General features: G+C 54.2%; 1 protein-coding gene across 4 annotated transcripts in view; it reads left to right on the top strand.

Annotated features, from left to right (window-relative positions):
- Positions 1-4458, top strand: part of Ilrun (inflammation and lipid regulator with UBA-like and NBR1-like domains) — a 65387-nt gene extending 60929 nt beyond the window's left edge. For all 4 annotated transcript variants that reach the window (XM_050141303.1, XM_050141320.1, XM_050141313.1 and 1 more), the window contains one exon: positions 2831-4458. In XM_050141303.1, coding sequence (XP_049997260.1) covers positions 2831-2866 — 36 coding nt within the window. In that variant the 3' untranslated portion in view covers positions 2867-4458. The remainder of the gene's footprint in view (positions 1-2830) is intronic.
- The last annotated feature ends 17490 nt before the right edge of the window (positions 4459-21948 follow it).

The raw sequence follows: 21948 nt of genomic DNA, 5'->3' as shown, positions 1-21948 counted from the left end.
AAATTAAGCCAGTTAGAGTCACGCTGGGTGGTCTTGAGGGTCCCACAACAGGTGGAGTTCTGAGAATGCACTTCTTTATCCCTGTCCCTGCCCAGTGCATAAATCTCACCTTTTCTATTAAATGGGGGGGGGGCAGCTGTTTGAAAGTCATGCTCCCTTATTACATATTCCTAGACAAGCCACGGGCCTGGGAAGGCTGCACACACTGTGGAGAGGGCTGGGGAGGTTCCTCATCAGAAACAAGCACTGCCTGCTCTTCCTTCCCCTGTGAGTGAGTGTGTTGGTTCCCAGTCTAGCTACCTCCCTGGGTCGTGGGTCGTTCTGGGCGAGTAGCTGCTGCCTGGAAGTGTTGAGTCAAAGCGGCTTGCCTTCAGCTCTGTGTTCTTGCTGGTGCAGGGGAGCCTCCCATCAAAGCCCATGAGATGGAGTCTGAGAGCTCGTGTTTGGCAGAGCCACCAGGGGCTGCAGCGGTGGTTGCCAGAGTAGTTGCAGCCTTCATTTGCCTACTGGTGCAAGGGCCCGCAGTCTTTCTAAACATCAAACAACTCCTCTTCATGTACTAGAGATTCATGTGTCTGTCCGGTGCTACTGCAGCACCTGTGAATAGTTGATGCCCAATGTCTGCCTTCCCTTCCTCCCCATCGTGTCTGTTGGTTATGCGTGTGTGCATGCACACACACACACAGTGATATTGTCAAGCAGGTAGAGACATACCATACTTCTGTTATTCAGTACTTTGCAATGGGAGAAAAATCATTACTTCATGTTTCCATTCTTAGTAGCTCTGGCCTCAGATGGTATTTTTCTTGGGATACTGGTTTTCAGCTTCTTAGCCCGACACTGTGTCAGCTCCCAGAATCTGGAAAATGGAAGAGTCAGGTTGGGGGGGGGAGTGCCCTCTGGGGTCACATGCACATGCAGAGTGGGGAACATCTAGCACCACTGGTGACTGGAGGGTTGTGTCTTCCACTAGTCCCACCCCCACCCCCAGCCTCCACAACGTTGACAGACTGATGGGTGGTCCCGCACTTGTGTCCCCTCAAACTGATCAACAGAACCAGCTTTAGAAGGGCCTGACTTATGGGAATCTGAGATTCCAGGTGTCCTGAGCAGTACCTGTCCTTGTTCAGTTACCAGTTCACCCCTTAAGGCCAGGCACCACCCTGGGACATAAAATCGCCATCCTGGCTCCGCTGTAGCCACAGTTCTGTTAAAGAATGGCCCTAATTATTTAAAGCACGCTGACCTTTGAAAGCTCTTCGCCCATATTTTTTCCCATTGTGGGTCATATTTAGATTAGGGTGCTTTGGATGGATACCAAGCACCAGTTAGCTCCCTCTGACCACTCATGGGATGGCCTGGTCTCGAGTGTTCTCCATGGAGATCTGTTGCTGCTAGCCCGCGGTGGAGTCCAGGACCCTGGTGTAGCTGTCCTTTTGGACCTTTGCTTTGAGCGAGTCCACCCAGGGAAAGGGGAGACATGTCAGTCCTGTGCTGGTTCTGGTGCTGACTTACTGTGGAGTTTGCTCTTCCTCCTCTTTCTTTTGTGGGGAGGGTTGCTTTTTCTTCAAGACAAGGTTTCTCTGTAGCACTGGCTGTTCTGGATCTCTCTGTAAACCGAACTGGTCTTGAGCTCAGAGATTAGCTTGCCTCTGCCTCCTAAGTGCTGGGATTAAAGCTGTGTGCCACCACTGCCCAGTAGAGTTTGGTTCTTTTTTTAAAAAAATATTTATTTATTTATTTATTATGTATACAATATTCTGTCTGTGTGTATGCCTGCAGGCCAGAAGAGGGCACCAGACCCCATTACAGATGGTTGTGAGCCACCATGTGGTTGCTGGGAATTGAACTCAGGACCTTTGGAAGAGCAGGCAATGCTCTTAACCTCTGAACCATCTCTCCAGCCCCCTAGAGTTTTGTTCTTAACATAGGGAAGGTGAGATGGAAGTCTTTACCACTTATCCAAAGAACACAGAAAGTGCCTTGGGGATGGGGCCTATATATAATTCCAGCATTTGGGAGGCTGAGGGAAGGGATTGGGATTCCAGTCCAAGGGCTGGCCAGGTGGCTCAGCAAGAACACTTTGCTTGCGAGCACTCACCTGTAACTTGAGTTCCAAGGGACCCAGCGCCTGCTTCTGGCCTCCAACGGCCCCTGCTTGCATGTGGTGTGCATAAGCTCATGGAGGTACATACCCTTATAAATCAGTCTGAAGAACAAGTCCATACCAGGCTACGTAGTAGACCCTGTCTTAAGCAAAACAAAGGACAAAGAAAGTAAGCAGCTTGTGCATTTGCAATGTGGTAGGAGGGACAGCTCACTGGTGCTCAGTCCTGAGCTCCACCTCCTAGCAGCTGCCAAGGGAAGAGAGCAGCCCTAAGGGCCGTCAGCGTGGGGCAGATGCTGGGAAACAGCAGTTGCTGAACTTTTTATTGTATTTGTTTTGTGTATGCCACAGCGTGTGCATGTGTCAGAGTCAGAGGACAGCTTGTGGGACCGTGGGGAGTCCAGGCATTGAACTCGGGTCCTCGGGCTTGGCCGCATCGTCTTCATCCTCTGCATCATCTTGCAGTGGAGAGGTCTCAGAACCCGTTGTGAGGACATATGAAGTTTTGCAGCCTGGCTGGGAGAAAGTGGGCATCAGGTGAACTTCCTGTCACAGGAGCAGGTCTCTCCCACCTCTCCTCTCTGAGGCTGCTGGGATTCAGTGGGAAACTTCGCAGCTGGGCTCATCCTGATCCTTGTGACCCTTACAGCTCTGAGTGGGACTGGGTTTGCTGACGAGGCGGTACTGGTGTCTTCATCACTGACTGTCTTCACTCTCTTCCAGGGGCTCCACGGGCCTTACCCCTTCGGCCAGTCTTAAACGGGTCTCAGCAAGAAGAAAAGTTAACAAAAGACAGAAGGCCTGACTTTGGGGGGAGAGGGTGAGGGGTTCCTCTGGATTGCAGAGCAAGCACATCGCACGGACCCCTGGCTCAAACCCCCACCCACCCCCCCAATCACGGAAGAAGAGGAAGAAAGACTAGTTTTGAGTGAGCTCAGTATGCATGTGTGAGTGCTGAACTGCAGGAATGGTGTTGGCAACCAAGAAGAAATCCTCGCAGCCACCTTGGGTTTGGGTGATGACGTCAGTCTAATGAGTTGTTAGGTCATTTGGGAAGGGGAAGAGATTTAAAATGGGGGAAAATAAGCCATCTTTTTAAACAAAAATTATTTTGCCTACAGAGAGGTTGTAGTTCTGAGCACATGTTAGTCTTCCCCGCTTCCCGGTGTTTCTTTTAAGTGGAGGACGGCGTGCTCTACAGAGCAGTGCTTGCTCTGGAAGCCATTCACAGTGTGGTGAGGCTGGCGTGGCATGTCTGGGGACTCTGCCAGTCAGCGTTGCTAGGCTCGTGCTGTGCCCGCCCCCACCTGGCTGCACAGTCTGACCTCAATTGTTCTTAGTGGCATCTGCCGATAAGATATCACCTTTCCTCTCTTTTCAGTCTCCTCTTGATTTACACCCTGGACATTTGTATCTGTCGGCCTTGGGGCTTCTTAGCAGCAGCACTCTCTGAATCCAGACTTCCTGTGTGGCCAGCAGAAGCCTGGAGGACAGTCTGGCAGGTGTCCTTTTGCACACTTGTGACAGCTGGGACTGCTTCCTCCCGTGTTTCTCTTGGCAGAGGGAGTGTGGCCCTTCATGCCGTGGCCCATCTTTCCCTCGCTCTCTCGGGGTGTGTGCTTGTGCTTCATGCACACAGGGTTGTAATTCATCAAGTGTGAACTGTGCCCTGCTTCTCTTATCACACAGCTCCCTCCCTGTGTCCCCCCACATGTCCTTGTGACGTTCTCATGACCTATTAGTGGAGTCCGAGCTACGAAAGAATGATAATACTGCCCCAGCTGGGAGCCCCGCTGCTGACCACTGCCTGAGAGGCCACAGTCAGGCGGAAATAAAAAGACCTCCTCTGGCAGAGGTTGCTTAGTTTGGGGTGGCAAGTTGCAGCCCAGCCGGAGTATAGGCATTTGCTCCCTGGGCAGGTGCAGTGCCCACTAATGTCCCATGAACTCCAAGCAGGCTGAAATATGGATGTCTCCATGGGAATCTTAAACCAGGCTAGAACAGCTGACTGCCAAAGATACAAGAATATGCAAAGTCCCTCTTCTTAACCCCTCCTTCCCTAAGTTAGTGATGAGAGAGCCTGGGATGTGGATTTGTGTGGCTGCAGGTCCCCTGCCTGCCTCCAGCCCCCATGTGCTCCAGGGTTGTGAGCAGATCAGGGAGACCAGGGTGTGAGGTTCGTTAGCCTGGGTGTGGGTGCAGGACTGCCGGTCTGTCTCTGTCTGGATGTTTGAGTTCCAAGTGTGTGGTGTTTGTTTGTTGCTCCTCATTCTCTTCTGAGACTATTTGATTTTAAACACTTGATTGTGAAAGAAAGAAGCTTGTACGAAAATCCCCCCTCACCTTTTCATGTCCCAAAAAAGCAGCCAACAGTAAGCTTTGTTTCATTGAAGAAGTCCCTGGGCAGGTGGAGAAGGCCATGGAGAAGGGTATTGTAGCTGGTTTTCCAGTAAATTGGGGCTTCTCGGGGACCCTATTTCCTCTGCACACTTGGACCCTTGAGCCAAAGGCAGCCCCTAACAGGTGCCCAAGCCACAAATCTCAGGGGGCTTTTGTCTGAGGGCCTTCTTAGGCCCATTCTCCTAAGGACACTGCCACCCTAAAGCACACGCATGCCCTATTCTTTCTGCTTCCTGGCCTTGGAGCAGCGCGTCTCCAGCTGCCCTCTTGGAATCATGAGAGGCTTCAACCCTGGCTCTCTGGCTTCCCCATCTGTCCCCTACTAGATACCTTCCTTTCTCAGTGTTCCAGCAAGGACATTGTGGGCCACTGCCACCGAGTGTCCTTCCCTTCTTGTGCCCCTTCCCGCTTGTAGCAACCTCACCTGGAAAATGTAATGGCTCAGGTACCCTGGCTTCCTTCCCACAACCAAGTCCTGTCTGTGTATCCATGAGAGGTAGCTCATTCAGAAGGCCAGAGCAGGTGCAATCCTTGATCCATGGCTTCCCGGGTTTCACTCTTTCTGCAGTCCCTTAGAGCCTTCATGTGCACTAGGCCGCCTTTTGGCAGGATCCCTGGTCTGGCACCCACGAGGTGAGGCAGACACCAGGTTTCAGGTGGTAAAGGGCCTGACCCCAGTGGGGAAATGAGGGGTGGAGCGCAGACTTGGGAAGAATCTCTGTGTGGAGTGAGGTATGTATGTGTAGGTGTGTGTGCACGTGTGCATGCCTGTTTTCTTTTTGCCATGGGGACAATTGAATTTGGGGCATTTTTCTACTAAAACAGCTTCCTCTCCTCCTGTACAGACTGGCTGTAACCATAACCCAGACACTTTTCACCAACACAGCTGGTGGCCAAGGTGGGAAGTAGACATGAGTGTAAAGACCCCCAAATTTAGCCTGAGCTCCCAGCAGGATGAGAGGGTTGCCAGGGCTCACAAATGCAGACTAATGTGCTGTCCCCACCCTTTCCCTGTTACCCCTTGTTTCTTTGGGTGAATGTGGGAGCAGCCTGCTGCCCCTCCCACCTGGACAGTGGTGGGTTCTGGTGGGGCCTTGTGGTGCCTAGTAGGAGATGAAGATGAGGTTTTCCTTTCCATGTAAATGAATATTTGTATGATTAAATTAACACAAAAAAAACTTTCTCGTGTGTGTGTGTGAGTTTTATTGCACCCTCAGCTCCTGTTGTCCTGTGCCCCCCACAGTAGCTCTAGTGCACACTTGCAGAGGGAAGCAAACCCTGATCCGTATTAGTTACTGCAGGATAGCTGTGCCCGTGCCCAACACGGGAAGGAAGACTTACTGTGATGGCTTTGGGGGCTTGAGGCCTGAGCAAGGATGCTCAGTCTCTGGTGGGTGGTAGGATGGCAGGTGCTGGCCGACCCAGACAGACGGCCAGACCTGTTCCTTTCAAAGGCGCGTGCCTAATGAGATGTTTCAGCTAGCTTGGCCCCAGTTCCTAAGGGTTCTACAACCTCCCAAAAATAGTGCCACAGCCCAGGGACAATCACTAGGTAAGAGTGATTAACAAGAAGTCAGCCTTAAAACGGTAGATTCCAAATGCTCTGTGTGCCACCAGAGCACTCTTGGGTTGGTCAACCAGCAGGCACAGCCGAGCACAGCCGGAGGGCAATGCTAGAGACAGCACCTTGGCCTTCATCCACTTGGGAAAAAAAAAAGCCAGGGACAAGAGCGCTTCCCTATTCCACCTGAGCTCCTGGCTTCCTGGATTTGGAAGATGCATGCCTCTTACTTGGTTCCCATGGTGGCTGGGTATCTTTCCTGGGTGTTCCTCACTGCTCACTACTGCACAGGTTTCCAGGCTGGTCTGGAAACCTGAGAGCTAGGAACACCCCGCAGGCAGTTGGCAAATGAGCAAGGAGCCAGCTTCGTGACCTTGGAACTCAAGGCAATCAGAAAGGTTTCAGTGGCCAGTCGAGAGCAGATGCTGCCAAGTCTTAACTTCAGAGTTCAGAGCTGGAATCTGGCCGGTAATAATCCTAGTACGTGGGGAGTGGAGGCAAGAGGATCAAACGTTCTAGAACGAGACCCTGTCTCAAGAAAGTTCTTACCATCGCTACCTGGGTTGGTTGTAGAGAGCACACTCAGGGAAAAGGGCCTCCTGTGTCTCACAGCTCTGGATGGGGGAGAGAACTGCCTGGCTGTGTCCCCTGGCAGCCCAGGGAACCTCTAAACACAGATTTGGGGGAGATAGGCCTCACAATGAGCTGTTCCCCTGTGCCAAGAGCTGATGCAAGAGTTCCCAGGAAGCACCTCAGATATTGTCCCAGGACCCCCACAAGTGTCCTCACCCGTGACAGGTGAGGACGCTGCTTCCTCCCAGGTGCCAACAGCTATTTGCTTTCTGCAGGGGAGGGACCCCACCCTGTCACCTGGGTCATCATCCCCAGCACCCCTGCTCCTGAACAGTTATTTGCCTGGCAGAATCTGTTTATCTTTGGGGCTGTAACCTGTCAAGAAGTCACTGGGCCCTGGGAGAGAGGAGTTAAGTTCAGTGGTAGCTCCTGGCCTGAGACATTCCCACGCGGGCTAGGTGACAGGGAGGGGGCTCTCAGCTGAGTCTGGGAGATGGGGGGCAGCTACAATGGTCGGGGACCCAGCCCTCCTGACAAAACAAGCAATTGTGCCACCTCCCTGCCCAGTTCCTGTTGTTCTTGGGCTCCCGCTCTGTTCCTGAGAAGGCCCATCCCTCACCTGGCCTCTGTGACCCAACCAGCCTTGACCAGCTGGGCGAGTAGAAGAGCAAGCACTAAAGGCTCTCGTGACAGCCCTAGGTCCCTAAGTGGGACGTGGGCAGACAAGACTGTTCAAGAAACAGGAATTGAACTCAAGTCCCCTGGAAGAGCAGTACGTGCTCGTAACCACTGAGCCATCTCTCCAGCCTACATTACAATTATTTTTTTTTAAGATTTATTTATTTATTATGTATACAGTATTCTCAGTACTCTGCCTGCAGGCCAGAAGAGGGCACAAGATCTCATTACAGATGGTTGTGAGCCACCATGTGGTTGCTGGGAATTGAACTCAGGACCTTTGGAAGAGCAGGCGGTGCTCTTAACCACTGAGCCATCTCTCCAGCCCCCTACATTACAATTCTTAACAGTAGCAACAAAGTTATGAAGTAGCAACACAGCTGGGCGGTGCCGGTGCACGCCTTTAGTCCTAGCATTCAGGAGTCAGAGGCCAATGAGTCTCTCAATTTGAGCTTGGTCTAAAGAGTGAATTCCAGGATAGCCAAGACTACACAGAGAAACCCTATCTTAAAAACAAACAGCCAGGTGGTAGTGGTACACACCTTTCTTTAATTCCAGCACTCAGGAGGCAGAGGTAGTTGAATCTGTGAGTTCAAGGCCAGCCTGGTCTACAGAGCGAGTTCTAGGACAGCCAGGGCTACACAGAGAAACCCTGTCCTGAAAAACAAAACAAACCAATAACAACAAAAATAATACTGTCAATATCTGATATGTGACCACTGAAATGGTTGTATTCCACAGGTTGAGAAACACTGCCATAGATGGCTATGAACCTGCATATTCATATCCATCTCCGAAGGGGAAGTCAGAGAGCTCTGAACCGTGGGACCAGCTGAGGTCATAACAGTCCAGGGATGCTCCCTTCTTAGGAACTGCCATCAATGGCTGAAAATGGTGTGAGAGGGGCCCATGGGGCCATGCTTACCTGCCCCAATGATCAACGCACCTCAGATCCCTGAGGCACTAGACAGTCACAGTCCCCAGGAGAGGACAGGAGCTGAACAATGAGATCTTTACCAGCAGGTGGAGGGGTGGGAAGCAGAGTGAGCTGTCCAGCATTAGGCCACCCTCCTGGTACAGGGCGTGCCATGCCAGGCATGTGCCTCGGCCTCCGCTTTGACCAGGCCTCCCTTGCAAGCATGAGCCCACACTCCCACTCCTCCAGGGCCTCTGCTCTCAGCTCGCAGGCAGCAGGACTCTGAGTGCTGCTGAGTGACGGGTTGGGGGTCAGGTGCTGACACCAAAGCCTTGTGTCTAATCTGTTAAATGGGGAATGACAGACTGGACACCTCTGCGTGGGAACTGGTTGGACCACTGTGCTTCACCCTTTCCCGGGGTGGGATACAGGGCTGACACATCTGTATCAGGTGTTCACAGGAGCAGTACCAGATCCTGAGCTCTGCCTGGATGCCACGGCCAGAAGGGCACCATGCAGCAGCCAGCCCCACCCATGCTTGCCTGCTTTCTCCCACCACTGAAGGCTGAGCGCTGTCTACCAGGACCCTGTGTCCAGGATGAAGGCTTGGGGCTGCAGCAGTTCTGAGGAGATGGTGGCTTTGGAGCCACAACTAATTTAGCAGGAATTCTGTGGTGAGCTCCTGTCCAGTCCCTCCTCTCTCCGTGGGTCCTCGAGGACTAGAAATACCTTTGTGGGGGTGGGGTCAGCACCTGTGGGGACTTAGGTAGACTAAAGAGTGGACCAGGAAAGAGTTCCTGCGGGGAACTTACCTGCCTCCAGCACCATGGCAGGGGGCAATGAACATTCCTATATTTCAGGGTTCCCCAAAGTCACATCGGTGCTAGCCTCTGCCCCCAGACTCCCTTCCTGACAAGAGAGCCAGCGGGGAATGCCAAGGCCCCCAGGGAAGAAGAATCAGCAGTTGCTTGGGAAGGAAGCTGTCTCTAGCTGACTCAGATCTTGTTGCCAAGCTCCAGGGTTGCTGTGGAGGAGGGGGACCTCAGTGATCACAGTGGCAGTTGGGCCCTGAGGGCAGGCAGCCTGGCTTCTCAGGTTCTCGTGGGACTAGTTTGCATGGAGCAGGCGGGATTTGCATGTTTGAGAAGTTGCAGCTGCTGGATGAGACCCCCCGGGTAGGGGAAAGGGGAGCAGTGGCTACCTGCTTCCAGCCAGCACCTGTGTCCCTCAGTGAAGAACACCAGGTCTCCAGGGTTAGGGTTCCACGCTCTACTCACTACAGGAACTAGGCTGAAAATTTAAAAACATACCCACACAGACAGAGAGCTCTGGCTTCAGGAGTGTTCCTGTGGCCCCAGCTGTCTGCCTGTCTCTGTAGCGCTTAGCGAGTAGAGCACGGAAGGGAACCAGTGTAGTTTTACACTCGTGTCAACACGTGTCCACACCAACGTTCACACTGTGATGGTAAGGCACTTGCCTAGTATCTGTGATGCCCAGATTCAGACCCTAGCACTGCAGAAGAGAAAAGCCAACATTGTTCAGCTAAGGCAGCAGGTGTAGTACAAGCATGGTGCACATGCCTGGAGTTGCAGCTCTTGGGAGGTGGAGGCAGTGGAATCTGGCGTTAAAAGCCATCCACGGTAGCCGGGCAGTGGTGGCATGCACCTGTAATCCCAGCCCTCGGGGGCAGAGGCAGGCGAATCTTTGTAAATTCAAGGCCAGCTCAGTCTAACAAGAGCTAGTTCTAGGGCTGGAGAGATGGCTCAGCGGTTAAGAGCACTGCCTGCTCTTCCAAAGGTCCTGAGTTCAATTCCCAGCAACCACATGGTGACTCACAACCATCTGTAGTGAGATCTGGTGCCCTCTTCTGGCCTGCAGGCATACACGCAGAAAGAATATTGTATACATAATACATACATACATACATACATAAATAAATAAATAAATAAATAAATAAATAAATATTAAAAAAAAAAGAGCTAGTTCTAGGACAGCTAGGACTGTTACACAGAGAAACCATGTCTGGAAAAGCTTTAAAAAAAAAAACTTTAAAAAAAGTTTACACGTGAGCCACAGGAGACCCTATCCCCAAAACAATCATAGTCATGATTATAGTAGTAATATAAAGGATAAAAGCCCACAGTCCTATCACACACAGGCTTCATTGCCGACCGTTTCACTTTAGTTTCCCTGTAATCCAGGCGTTTCTGAATTCTGCTTTGTAGAACAACCTCTGATGGCTAAATTTGTCGCCAACATCACATATCAAGAACACAGAGCTGCTGTTCCAGCTTGCTGTGCTCTCTCCTGTGCACACGGGAGAGCATCGCCCAAGGAAAGATGTGGACATGGCCCAGCACCCCACCAGCTCCCAAATGTGCCTTCCTAGGGGAGCCCACAAGAGGAGTCTCTGTTCAGAAAAGGTAAATGTCTCATGTAATATCGGGGGAGACTTTAATTTTTTACCTCTTTTAAATTAATTTTTAATGCTTTGGTGTTTTGTCTACATGTATGACTGTGTGAGTGTTGGATTTCCTGGAAATGGAGTTACAGACAGTTCTGAGCTGCCATGTGGGTGCTTGGAATTGAACCCGGGGTCCTGTGGAAGAGCAGCCAGGGCTCTTAACTCCTGAGCCATCTCTCCAGTCAAGGCTTAACCTAGAAGCTCTCCGACTGCAGACTGCCACATCACACGGTGTATCCTGGATGCTCCTACAGCTGCCCTCACCCCGAGAATGAACCATGCTCACTAAGGGTCAGAGGGCAGCCTGGTTCTTACCGAGAAAGTACCACAGACTGTGGAGCCGTTGTCAACCACTGTCAGTCACGTAGGAACGGATGGCCTCAAGGCTTTCCTCAAATTCCTTTTAGGAGGACTGCCTGAGCCCTCACCCAACAACACCTGTAGCCGCCCCCTTGGCCAGGTCTTGGTTGCCCAAGGACTACACAGGAAGGCTTGGAGGAATCTGGAGTCTTCCTATGAGAAAGATGGGGAGGAGCTGGAGGCTCAGCAGCTAAGAGCACACACTGCTCTTGCAAAGGACCTGAGTTTGATTCCCAGTGCCCTCAACAGCCCATGACTCCAGCTCCAGGGGAATCTAATACCTCTGAAATCTGCATGCTCCCATTTACACACACACACACACACACACACACACACACACACACACTTAGAAAATAAATAAATAATAAAATGCACCTTGAAAGAAAGAAGGCGAGAGCAGAATAATTTAGGGAAGCTCCTCCCACCTCTCCACAGGATCCCCTCCCTCTCCCACACTCCTGCTAAGTATAGGTCCCCTAGCAAAATCCTGAGCCTTCTCAGTGTTGCTCAGGTAGGGTGAGTGAGAGTCCAGCCAAGCCTGCCCTCGGTGTCCAGTAGGAGGAAGGGCAGGCTTGGCTGGACACTCCAGGGTTCTGATGTGAGGGGCATCCGTCCCCAAATCCCGAGACCCTGCAGGGAGCCTCCTGGCCCTGCACCTGGCCTTGCCCCAGTGTTCAAGTGTGGACAGGGACATCTTCGCACAGGCCCACGCCAAGAGAGGATGTCCTCATGTGCTGGGCACAGCTCGAAAGGAAATGAGCAGGAGAGATCCGACATCCGGCCCTGGAGCCATGGGGGTTGCTGAGCTCTTGAGAGAGGCCACCATCCCAGGGCCCCAGACCCAGAAGGACAACTGTAGGAGAAAGCTTCAAGGTCAGGTTCAGGTGCTGCTGAGGTCGCCCTGGAGGCTAGCCTAGACAGGAGGAAGGTCTGTGGACAGTAGAGAAGGACGCTCCAGTCCTGAGAAGACTCCCGCCGGCCACTGGTCCTGGGTGGTGCCCCCTCCCCCACTCTTTTTCCTTCCAGGGTTGGACCCTGGGTTCTGGGTCCTTGGTCTCCAAGGACCAGCAGAAGGAAGTCTCCAGGGTCAGCCAGCTCTCCTGGAAGGTGCTCAGCCTTGCACCGCAGTGCCAGGTGGTATGAGTAACCCTTTCACTTCCAGGACCGGGACTCGTTGTCTTAGTGCTCCTAAGGGCTCTGCTGCCTTTGCCCTGGTGTCTCTGAGACTTGGGGCTGGGAGGGGGTTGGGTAATGGGTGTCTGGCTGCATTGTGTGGGAGCGCTGATGTCACCGTTGTGAGGAAGTAACAGCCAGGAGGACTGGTGACAGCTTCCCCTCAGTTCCCTCAGCCTCACCCGCTGTGCCTCAGACAGAATTAGCCCACGAAGGCTGGGGTTCAGAGGACAGGAAGCACATTCAACACCTCTGGGTGTTGAGGGGAGCTGGTCATGTGACTTGGTGGTCATGTAACTTGGTTAGTAGCGTGCTCACCTAGAACCACATGAACTGGGCATGGTGGCACCTGCCGGTAATTCCAGACTGGAAGGATAGAGATGGGGGGGGGGGTCAGAATCTGATGGCCGTTCTTAATTGCGTAGTGAGTGTGAGGTCAACCTGAGCTCTGTAAGGTCCTGTCAAAAAAAAAAAATCCGCTGGAGAGCTGGCTCAGTAGGTGACCGCTTGTTGTTGAAGCAGAGGACCCTCTGTGGTGCAGAGACCGGTGAGCCAGTCCAACTGAACTGTTAAGGTCCAGGTTAAAGGTAACCCTGTCTCAAAAAGTAGGGTGAAGAACAACAGAGGAAGGCACCACCCAACATTGACCTCTGACCTGTACTGGGGAGACAGAAGCAGGTGGAACCCAAGGCTCGCTGGCCTGAGGAATACCCTTGGCCTCTGGCTCCGTGAGAGCCCACACAGAGAGAAGGTATCAATTCTTCCCACTTTACAGTACGGGAAACTGAGACCCAGGGAGGTCAAGGCCTTGCCCCAGGTTTGAGTAGCTGGACCAAGTCTTCTGTTCCACCCTTGCCATGGGCCCCTGGCTCCAACGTCACCCGTACCTGGGCAAATGTGACCTGGCGCAAGTCACTGGTCATCTGGAGCTCTGGGCTGGACCCCCACTCACCCAGCCCCTCCCTCTTCTGGGGCCAGGCAACAGCTGGGGGGCAGGTCCTCACTGCCACAGGTCCCCCTCTGCCATGGCCTTGTGCCAGTCAGGCCCGCCCATGCTACATCTCCCAGATGGCACCATAAAGCTGTCTCAGAACCTGGGCCCTGAGAGCAAACAGCCCCTCCTAGGAGGCCTCACCCAGTAGAGACCACATCGGTAGCTCTCCTGGTGTGAGGTGAGGGTACAGGACATGCGTCAGGCCTGGGTGGGGTGGGGGACGCTGGAGTGCCTCCTCTCCCTCCTCTTCTGAAGACAGCCACCAGCCCACCTCCCATCAGCCCTCAGGCCTTGGGCCAATTCACCTCTAAGCTTTCTCAAAGCCTGCTTGAGAAGGCCAGTGCAGACCCTGCTGGCCGGTCCCCACTCCTTCTACAGTGTGTGAGGAGCATGTGCCAGCCAGGGACACTGGCAAGCTCAGGGTCCCCCTGAGCCAAGTATCCCTTTGAAGGCCTTGCCTGAGAGCCCAAGCCCCAGTTTTCTAACCTGGACAGAGAGGCAGGGAGGCAGGCTCACGGGACATCTGGACCAGGGCCCCGTCCTCAGCCCCACCCCACCCCTGCCGACCTGCGGTCAGTCACAGACTAGGCCTCCATCTTCTCACGGATACCCTAGGCCAGAGCCTCTCCCTGTCATGGCTGCAGAAGGGGGAACGTCCACAGGGCAGCCAGAGGTCTCACCCTTCACCTCCTGCCCATGGGGTCAAAGTGAGATCAGGGTCCACCTAGGACGAGCCTTGCCGAGGAAAAGGCTGCTGGCACACAGGGCACCACTGCCGACCTTCGTGGGAAATGGTACCAGGGGGCCTCAGGATTCCAGCCAGCTGTGGGCCCATCTGTCAGGCTTCCCCAGGCAGGGTGAGAGGCAGTGGGGGGCTGAAGAGAGCACCTCTGGAGGCATGGCGGGTTGGACTCGATGGTCATCTACCCCAGGGGGGGGGCCATGTTTCCTCTCTGGGTCTCAGCCTTCCTGTCTGTGACAGAGATCTTCCTCTCTGGGTCTCAGCCTTCCTGTCTGTGACAGAGAACTTCCTTTCAGGGAAGAGTGGAAACCAACACACATGTGAAGGCTGATGTAAGCAAGATGTTGCTGGGGTGGTCCACTGAGACAGCCAAGGATGTCCCGGGACGAGAGGGGCTGTGGACATGTCCAGGAGAGCCAACCAAGGGCAGGTGACTGTCTAATTCAACCTTACACTCCCGTGCCTCATTAGTGTGTTGGTTTATTTTAATTTTGGGGGTGGGGTCACGTTATTGCCCAGGCTAACCTTGAACTCACACTTTCTCAAGATCCTCCTGCCTCAGCCTCCCAGGTTCAGGTACTACAACCATGTCTGAACCCTCCTGGCTTTTTTAGAAGATCAGGCTGAGGCCCAGTAAGAGCAAGGAACTTAGAGTGTATTGCACAGCAAGTCAGAGGAAGAGCTGGATCTTGAACCCACTGGTCCAGGTTCTGAGCCCATCCCCAGTGAAGATGGCCCAGAGAGAATCTTCATCTGGCCCTGGCTGGCATCTCATGGGCTGCTGACTTCCTCCATGCCTGGGACCATGTGACCAAGCAGGCCTACACCCACATCGTCACTGTTGCTGTCTATGATGTTGCCTCCCCTTCCTGCCTCCTCAGTTTGCATGTCTCGAAAATGGCCTGGAAGGTAACCCAAGCCTCAGAGTCACACTATGCATTCACTAGCTTATGTGTTAGTGCTAACGTGTTTAATCCCAGCACTCGGGAGGCAGAGGTAAGTGGATCTCTGAATCTGAGGCCAGCCTGGTGTAAATATCCAGTTCTATGAATTTTTTTTTTTTTTGATTTTCGAGACAGGGTTTCTCTATAGCTTTTGGTTCCTGTCCTGGAACTAGCTCTTGTAGACCAGGCTGGCCTCGAACTCACAGAGATCCACCTGCCTCTGCCTCCCAAGTGCTGGGATTAAAGTCGTGTGCTACCACCGCCCGGCAATATCCGGTTCTAGGCTGGCCAGGACTACGCACTGAGTCCTACTCCAAAAGATGTTGTTCCTCCCCCCTCCCCCCTTTATAAGGTGGGCACTGTTACCTCTACACCCAAGGCCAGGTAAGTGGCCTCTTCTCTATCCTGGTCAGAGCTCCTCCCCACACCACAAGGCTCCTGCCCCACTTCAGCCCTCACCACCCCTACAATCCCGGCATCCTCATGTTCCAGGTGCTGGTTTGGGTTCCCATAAGCTCTGAAGGCCTGAATGGGTAAGCCAGGGAGCGGGCAATAGGGAAGCTGGCGGGTGTGGGTCTCCTTGCCCACTGGGCCGTGACACCTGAGATGCTGGGTGGGTCCTGCTTCCTGAAGCAGCTGCCAAGTGTGCAATAGACAGGACAAGGCTTCTCTGACGTGACACAGGAGCCTTGACAGGGGCAGAATAGAACAAGGGTCACTGGTGGACTAGGGGAGCAACCTGGCTGCTCGGTCAAAGGCTGAGGAGAGATGGGCCAGAACTCCCTGGCCCCCTCTGGCCCTGTGGCCCCTTGATCAGCCCCAGGGACAGGCAGACCTTGGAGTGGCTGCCTGTACTTTCTGGCTGTTTGTCTCTGGGTCGGTTGCTAAGTATCTCTGGCCTTCATTTTCTCATCTATTCCACAGAATCAAGTGTCAAAGTGAGGTTGTACAGGACAGGATCAGTCCACAGTGACCAGAAGGAGTCCGCACATTTAACTGGTGACATCGTTATCCAGTGTGTGGTCACCAAGGCTCAGAAACCAGGAGGTTCTCTGAGCTGAGCTGCACAGACAGGAGGGTCCCGGTCCGGCTGCAGCAAAGCATCAGGTTTTGCCCAGGGCTCTGGAGCCAGGCCGCCTGGACTCTCATTTCAGCCTCACCACTCCCAACCTGCATGACCGTCAGCCATTTCCTTAGCATCCCTGGACCTCAGTGTCTCCTATGTAATACAGATTACAGTAGTTTCCCTGCCTCAGAGAGCTGCTGGGAGGGCTCCCAAGCACCGGGGAAGCCCAGGAGTTAGTGCTGTGTGGCTCTGAGCGTGCTCTCTCCCTCTCTGAGCCTCCTCCAAAGCCTTACAAAATGAGTCATCAGGCCAGCCCCATAGGTGGCTCCTTCCAGCTCTGTGGTCTGTAGTTCTGGGGAGTTACTACAAGTGTCCCCCTTTTGATGGTCCCACACACCTAGGGCTCTCGCCTAGCTCCTCTCTCCCCTTCTTTTCCCTCCTTGAGCTGGGGATTGGCATACCACCTGGAGGAGCAGGCGAGAACTGTGGGGAGGGGAGGGACATGTATTCCTCCAACCAGCTTCTCACTGAGTGCCCCGCCCACTAAGACCCTCGACTGGACAGTTAGGCCAGTGCCTTCAGAGGCAGGCCTGTCCTGCCCCCCCCCCAACAATCCAGATCCCCAGAGAAGCCTCAACCCCTCTTCGGCCAGGTAGAGGAGGTGCCCTAAGAAAGAGGACAGCAGAATTATGAATGAGGCCCCGACACCATGCTTGACTTCCGGCCGACCTTTCTTGAGCCTGTCTCGGAGCCTGAGCACAGGACCAGACATTCGACAGCCCCTCTTGAGCTAGTGATGAAGTTTCCTTCCCAGGGACCTGACTCAGTCTTCTGTGTGTCCTGTACCCTACACCTGAAAGGACTTGAGTCACGTCAGGGGAGTCCCAGGGTGCGGTAAGAGGTGAGAACCCCATACCCGGAAGCACCCTGCCCTGACCCTCCTTTTCCTGCACACCTGTGGCCCTGGCCACACGGGCAGGTCTCACCACAACTGCAGGGAGAACCTTGTCCCACAGCCCTGTCCAGAGGAAAGCCCACACCTGCCTTTAGCGCTTGCTTCCCGCTTTCCCACTGACAAAACCTGTCCATCCACCCCGTCCAGTAATCTGTCCCTCTGTCTGCCCATTCACCCACTTACCCCTCCACTGTCCGCTGTTTGCCTACCCATCTACCTCTCCTCCCATCCACCATCCTCACCCCATCCAGCCACCCGCTCAGTGACTCTTCTGTCTGCCTGTCTGTCCATCAATCCATCTACAGCCTACCTATCCATCCACAGATTCACCTATGCACCCATCTACCCATGGACATACTCATCCGTCCACCTGTCTGTCCGTGCACCATCTGTCCACCCGTTCATCAGTCTGCATATCCACGTATCCACCCGTTCATCAGCCTGCACATCCACGTTTCCACCTACCTGTTCATCAGCTTGCAGATCTACGTATCCACCCGTTCATCAGCCTGCACATCCACATATCCACCTACCCGTTCATCAGCCTGCACATCCACGTATCCACCTACCCGTTCATCAGCCTGCACATCCACGTATCCACCTACCCGTTCATCAGCCTGCACATCCACGTATCCACCTACCCGTTCATCAGCCTGCACATCCACGTATCCACCTACCCGTTCATCAGCCTGCACATCCACGTATCCACCTACCCGTTCATCAGCCTGCACATCCACGTATCCACCCGTTCATCAGTCTGCACATCCATCTAGCTACCCAATCTGTCCACCCATCCATTCTCATCCATTCTTCTCATCCTTTTCTAGGTGATTCCCTGAGTCCAAAAACACCAAGCAAATATGACACAGCCTGTTTCCATGGGCTCCTGGCCCAAAGTAGACTGTATGGAGCGGGGTGAGCAGGGTCTGAAGGATGGCATGATCCAGAAGGGCTGTTTGGAGACGGTGTCAGTGCTGGGCTCTTCAGACAGACTCAAGAGAACACAGAAGAAGGTGATGTCTGTGATTACAGATGTGTAACGAGTCCAGCAAAAACGGCCTCACTTTTCACCTTCGTTTCTGGGGTCCAGGAGATCACTTATGTGGCCTCAAGCATTCTAGACACAGTGCCCTGTTACAACCCCAGACTTGGTCCCTCATTTTCTTCCCTGGAGAGCAGCTGCCATGCCAGGCTTCGTCTCCTGCACTGAGGGGGCCAGACAGGCAGGCTGTGGACATGAGGCCAGACAGCTGTCTTGAGTGCCCAGGCACAGGACTGGGGACTGTGGCCCCTGCTAGAGGGGATGACTGTGGGGTTGAGAGACTACTTACTGTGCGTGCGGCTCTGACTTCTCAGCTGAAGTCACAGAACATGGCTAGGGGCTCACAAGGTGTGAGGTAGCACCGGTGTCCAGGGCTCTGTCAAAGGGAGAATACACACAGCGTTGTCATCGTGGAGAAAGACCTTGAAGTCTTCATCAGAGCCAGTGCCTCGGTTTATAGTTGCGTGCAGAAGTCGCATGGACAACAGGGGTGTTAACAGAGTGTTGCACGAGGTGACTTGATACAGTCAAGTCGTGTTTATGCTACTGAGCACTAAAGAAGGGCCTGGCATGGTGACACAGGCCTATCATCCCAGCACTCGGAGTTTGAGGCAGGAGAATCCTGTGTTCCATGCAAGCCCTGGTCACATAGTAACAACCCCCCCCCCCCCCCGGCCAAAAGAGCTTGGTCTCTGACCCCCCCCCCCCGAGTGTGTGTCTTAAGGGTGTGGGTGGGGTAGTCTGGCATACACCCGAGGACCTGGGAGAAGCCTCTAATGTGCTTGGCCCAGGATGTCAGGCTGTCGTGTCCAGGCTCTTCCATGCTCGCCTGCTCTGGCAATGCCACAGACTCCTTTGTGTGGTGTTGCCTTGTTTTTGTTTTCAGAGATAGAGTCTCGTGTATTCCAGGCTGGCCTCAAATTCACTATGTAGCTGAGGGCAACTTTGAGCTTGTGAGCCTTCTGCCTCCACCTCCTGAGTGCTGGGATGGCAGTCTTGTGCCACCCAGAGGACAGTGACACTGGGAAGGGGCCTGTGCTGCTGAGAGCTCTCTAGAGCCAGAGAGCCACCCATAGCTCTCCAGTGCCAGCTCCACCGAAGCCTGGCCACCGCCTCGGCAGGGACAGGCAGTGAGCATCTGCATCCACAGTGTGTCTGAGCTTGGTCCCCGTGCCCAGCCCTCCATCTCCAGCCAGACTGTCCTGCCCAGGGCCCTGGCCGTGGGGTAGTGGAATGGAGCCAGAGTCCTGGGTGTGCCACAGGGCTCCTGGGGTCCAACCCTTGCTCTGCTGCCAGTGTGCCATGTGGCCTTATCAAGATAAGAACTCGGTATGCTGAGGGACCACTGCCTGGTTCTGTTTGGACAATCCTAGGGATTAAATCCAGGCCTGTTTCTAATTTTCCATCCTGGAACCCTTTAACTTCGTGATTAAAGCAGGAACTCCCTATGTAGCTCAGGCTGGCCTTGAACTGGCAATCTGCCTACCTGTACCTCCCAAATGCTGGGCACACAAGCATGTTCCCCACACCCAGTTTGGGTTCCTTCCTGTGTTTGTGGTTCTGAGTGTGTGGAGGAAGAGATCTCCATCCCAGCGCCACCTGCAAAGGCTCCCTCCGCTAACTCCACACGTGTAAACATGTCCTCCGAGCTTCCTGTCTTCCTTCCCTGTCCTATTTCCGTCCCCCCCCCCCCCGCAGCACCTCGTGCCTACTGATACCTGTGTTTGTCACCTGTTTCCACAGCAAGAATGCCAGCTCCGAAGGAGGGGAGAGTGAGGCTAGGGTCCTTTATCACTGCCATGGCCCCCGGGACTTGGCGCGTAGTAGATGTTCAATAAACATTTGCAGAAGGCGCGGCTGGGGGACCGGGCGTGAAGCAGGTCTCCGTGGCTGAGGAAGTGCCTAAGGAGGAAGGAAGCTGTCCTGCCCACCTGGCACCTGTGGAGGAAGGCTGCCCAGAGGAGGGGTGGGCAGGATGCTGGAGACTGGAGGAGAAGGTAGATGATCAGAAAGAGGGACACACAGCTGGCAATGGTAGACCAGGTTAGCGTATGAGACTGGGGGCCTCTGGGGTGTGCAGCCAGGTGCTCTTTCCCAGGAACCGCCCCCACCCCCGCCCCTCACACACACACACACACACACACACACACACACACACACACACACACACGGTAGTCCCTGGGCCCCGGTAGAAGTCAGAACACACACAAAAGGCAGCTGTCCTGGAGTTTAGGAGAAGCCTAGGGCTTTGATAAGGTGGGTAAATTTCAAAGGGGCTGCTGTGAGGGGGGCCGGGCTGCTGATAGCAGCACCCTAGCTACCCGCAGTCCCTCCACTGCGGTGGCCTTGTGACCCAGCCCCTCCAACGAAGCAAAACAGGCTTGATTGTATTCTTATCGGACCTGTGGTTTCGAAAGGCCCAGCAGGCTGGCTGGCTCTGCGTCAGTAGGGGAAAGGCAGCAGCCAGCTCCCCGGTGAGAGCATGACGCAGGCCACCACCTGCACCCCCTGTGGAGGCCTGGGGTCCACCTGGTGCTGGGGCAGGGAAGGAGGAGCAAACAGATGTCACGCCCCAAGCAGGGAGGCCCTGGTGGTGTCTGGGAGTTGGCCCTGTTCCATGCCTGGCTCCCCACCTCTCAACACAAGGTCTGTGCCTCAGTTTCCCCACTGAGATGAATAGGAAGCCTGTGACAGCAGTGTCCTTCAAGGGAACCATTGAGGGTGCTTGTCTCCAGGCTTGGGAGCCACAGTGCAGCAGCTGGCTCACAGCCAGTGTGATCAATGGCAGGCTTGGCCAGGACAACCAGGGACAGCAGTGGCCTGGGCCTCGAGGTTGAACAGTGTGGCCCCGTAGCCCTTCTCCACTCGAATACTCAAAGTCCCCTGCAGAAGCTAACCATTCCTTCAGATGACCACCCTCAAGGGGACTCAGCAGTTCCCACCTCCTCACCGCCTACCCACCACGCATCCTTTCCCTGACTTGGATACCACACCGCAGGCACAAACATCCCCTCTTAGCCATTATCCTCTTTTCTGTGGGTTTCCAGATCTGGCTGGGGGCAATGCCTGGCCCGAGGGAGCTCAGTGCCCTGTGGCGTAAAGTGATTCATGAGAACCAAGACTGGGCCAGGGGCATCTGTGGATGCTGTCTGTGTCTGTGTGTTTGTCCCCCCTCCCAAGCCCAAAGCTTCCCTTGCCTTAGAGCTCATCCCTGACTGCAGACTTGCCTGGACCCCTGAGGGGCACCTCTTCAGGCGCCATCTTGGGTGTGAGCAGGCAGGGGCATTGGATGAAGTGAGAGAAGCTGCAGGGTGAACATGGGGTGGGCAGCCAGGTCTGGATGCAGGGAACAATGGTCTTCCTCGTGGAGTGTCTCCAGGTCTCCAGGCAGGGGAGGACAAGCTGGGAAGACCCTGGGCCTGGGGAGTGGATCCCAGACAGGACAAGGACTGGAACAGTCACGTTTTCTAACTGTTCACAGAACGAAGAGGTCCAAAGGTGGCTGCCCTGAGACCGAATGCTGGGGACTGTCTGTGCCCTCTGAGGCAGACTCAGAGGGACTTTGGCTGCTAGGTCAGGCGCAGAGGAACCCATGGTAATCTGGAATAAGCAAGGAGCCAGGTATGCCTGGGACACAGGTGACATGTCCTGGGTGTGAAAACGATCACTTCCTGGACCATTCCTGGTCCCTGCCACATCTCAGCCCTGACCCTGGGCGAGCCAGTATGCCTCTGCCTGGCACCTGTGAATGAGCCACATAGGAGGTGACCCCCAGGGTGCAGACTTGTTGGCATCAGTTGCCTGAGTCAGCACTTGTGGGAGCACAAGGTTTGGGTTCTGAGTTCAGAGTTCAAGCTTACTGTGTGTTCTTAGGCCTATTCCTCACCCTCTCTGGGCTCAGGACATCTGTCTCCACCACATCCACTGGATAACTCCTGAGTCTCATGAAGGAGGCTTCCTCATCGTCCCGTCT

The sequence above is a fragment of the Alexandromys fortis genome, unplaced genomic scaffold (genome assembly GCF_014885135.2).
Source record: "Alexandromys fortis isolate MF-2015 unplaced genomic scaffold, M_Fortis_MF-2015_v1.1 scaffold_9, whole genome shotgun sequence".
NCBI classification, from domain to species: Eukaryota; Metazoa; Chordata; class Mammalia; order Rodentia; family Cricetidae; genus Alexandromys; species Alexandromys fortis.
Note: the sequence above shows the minus strand (reverse complement) of the source record. Positions and strands in the feature narration are given on the sequence as shown.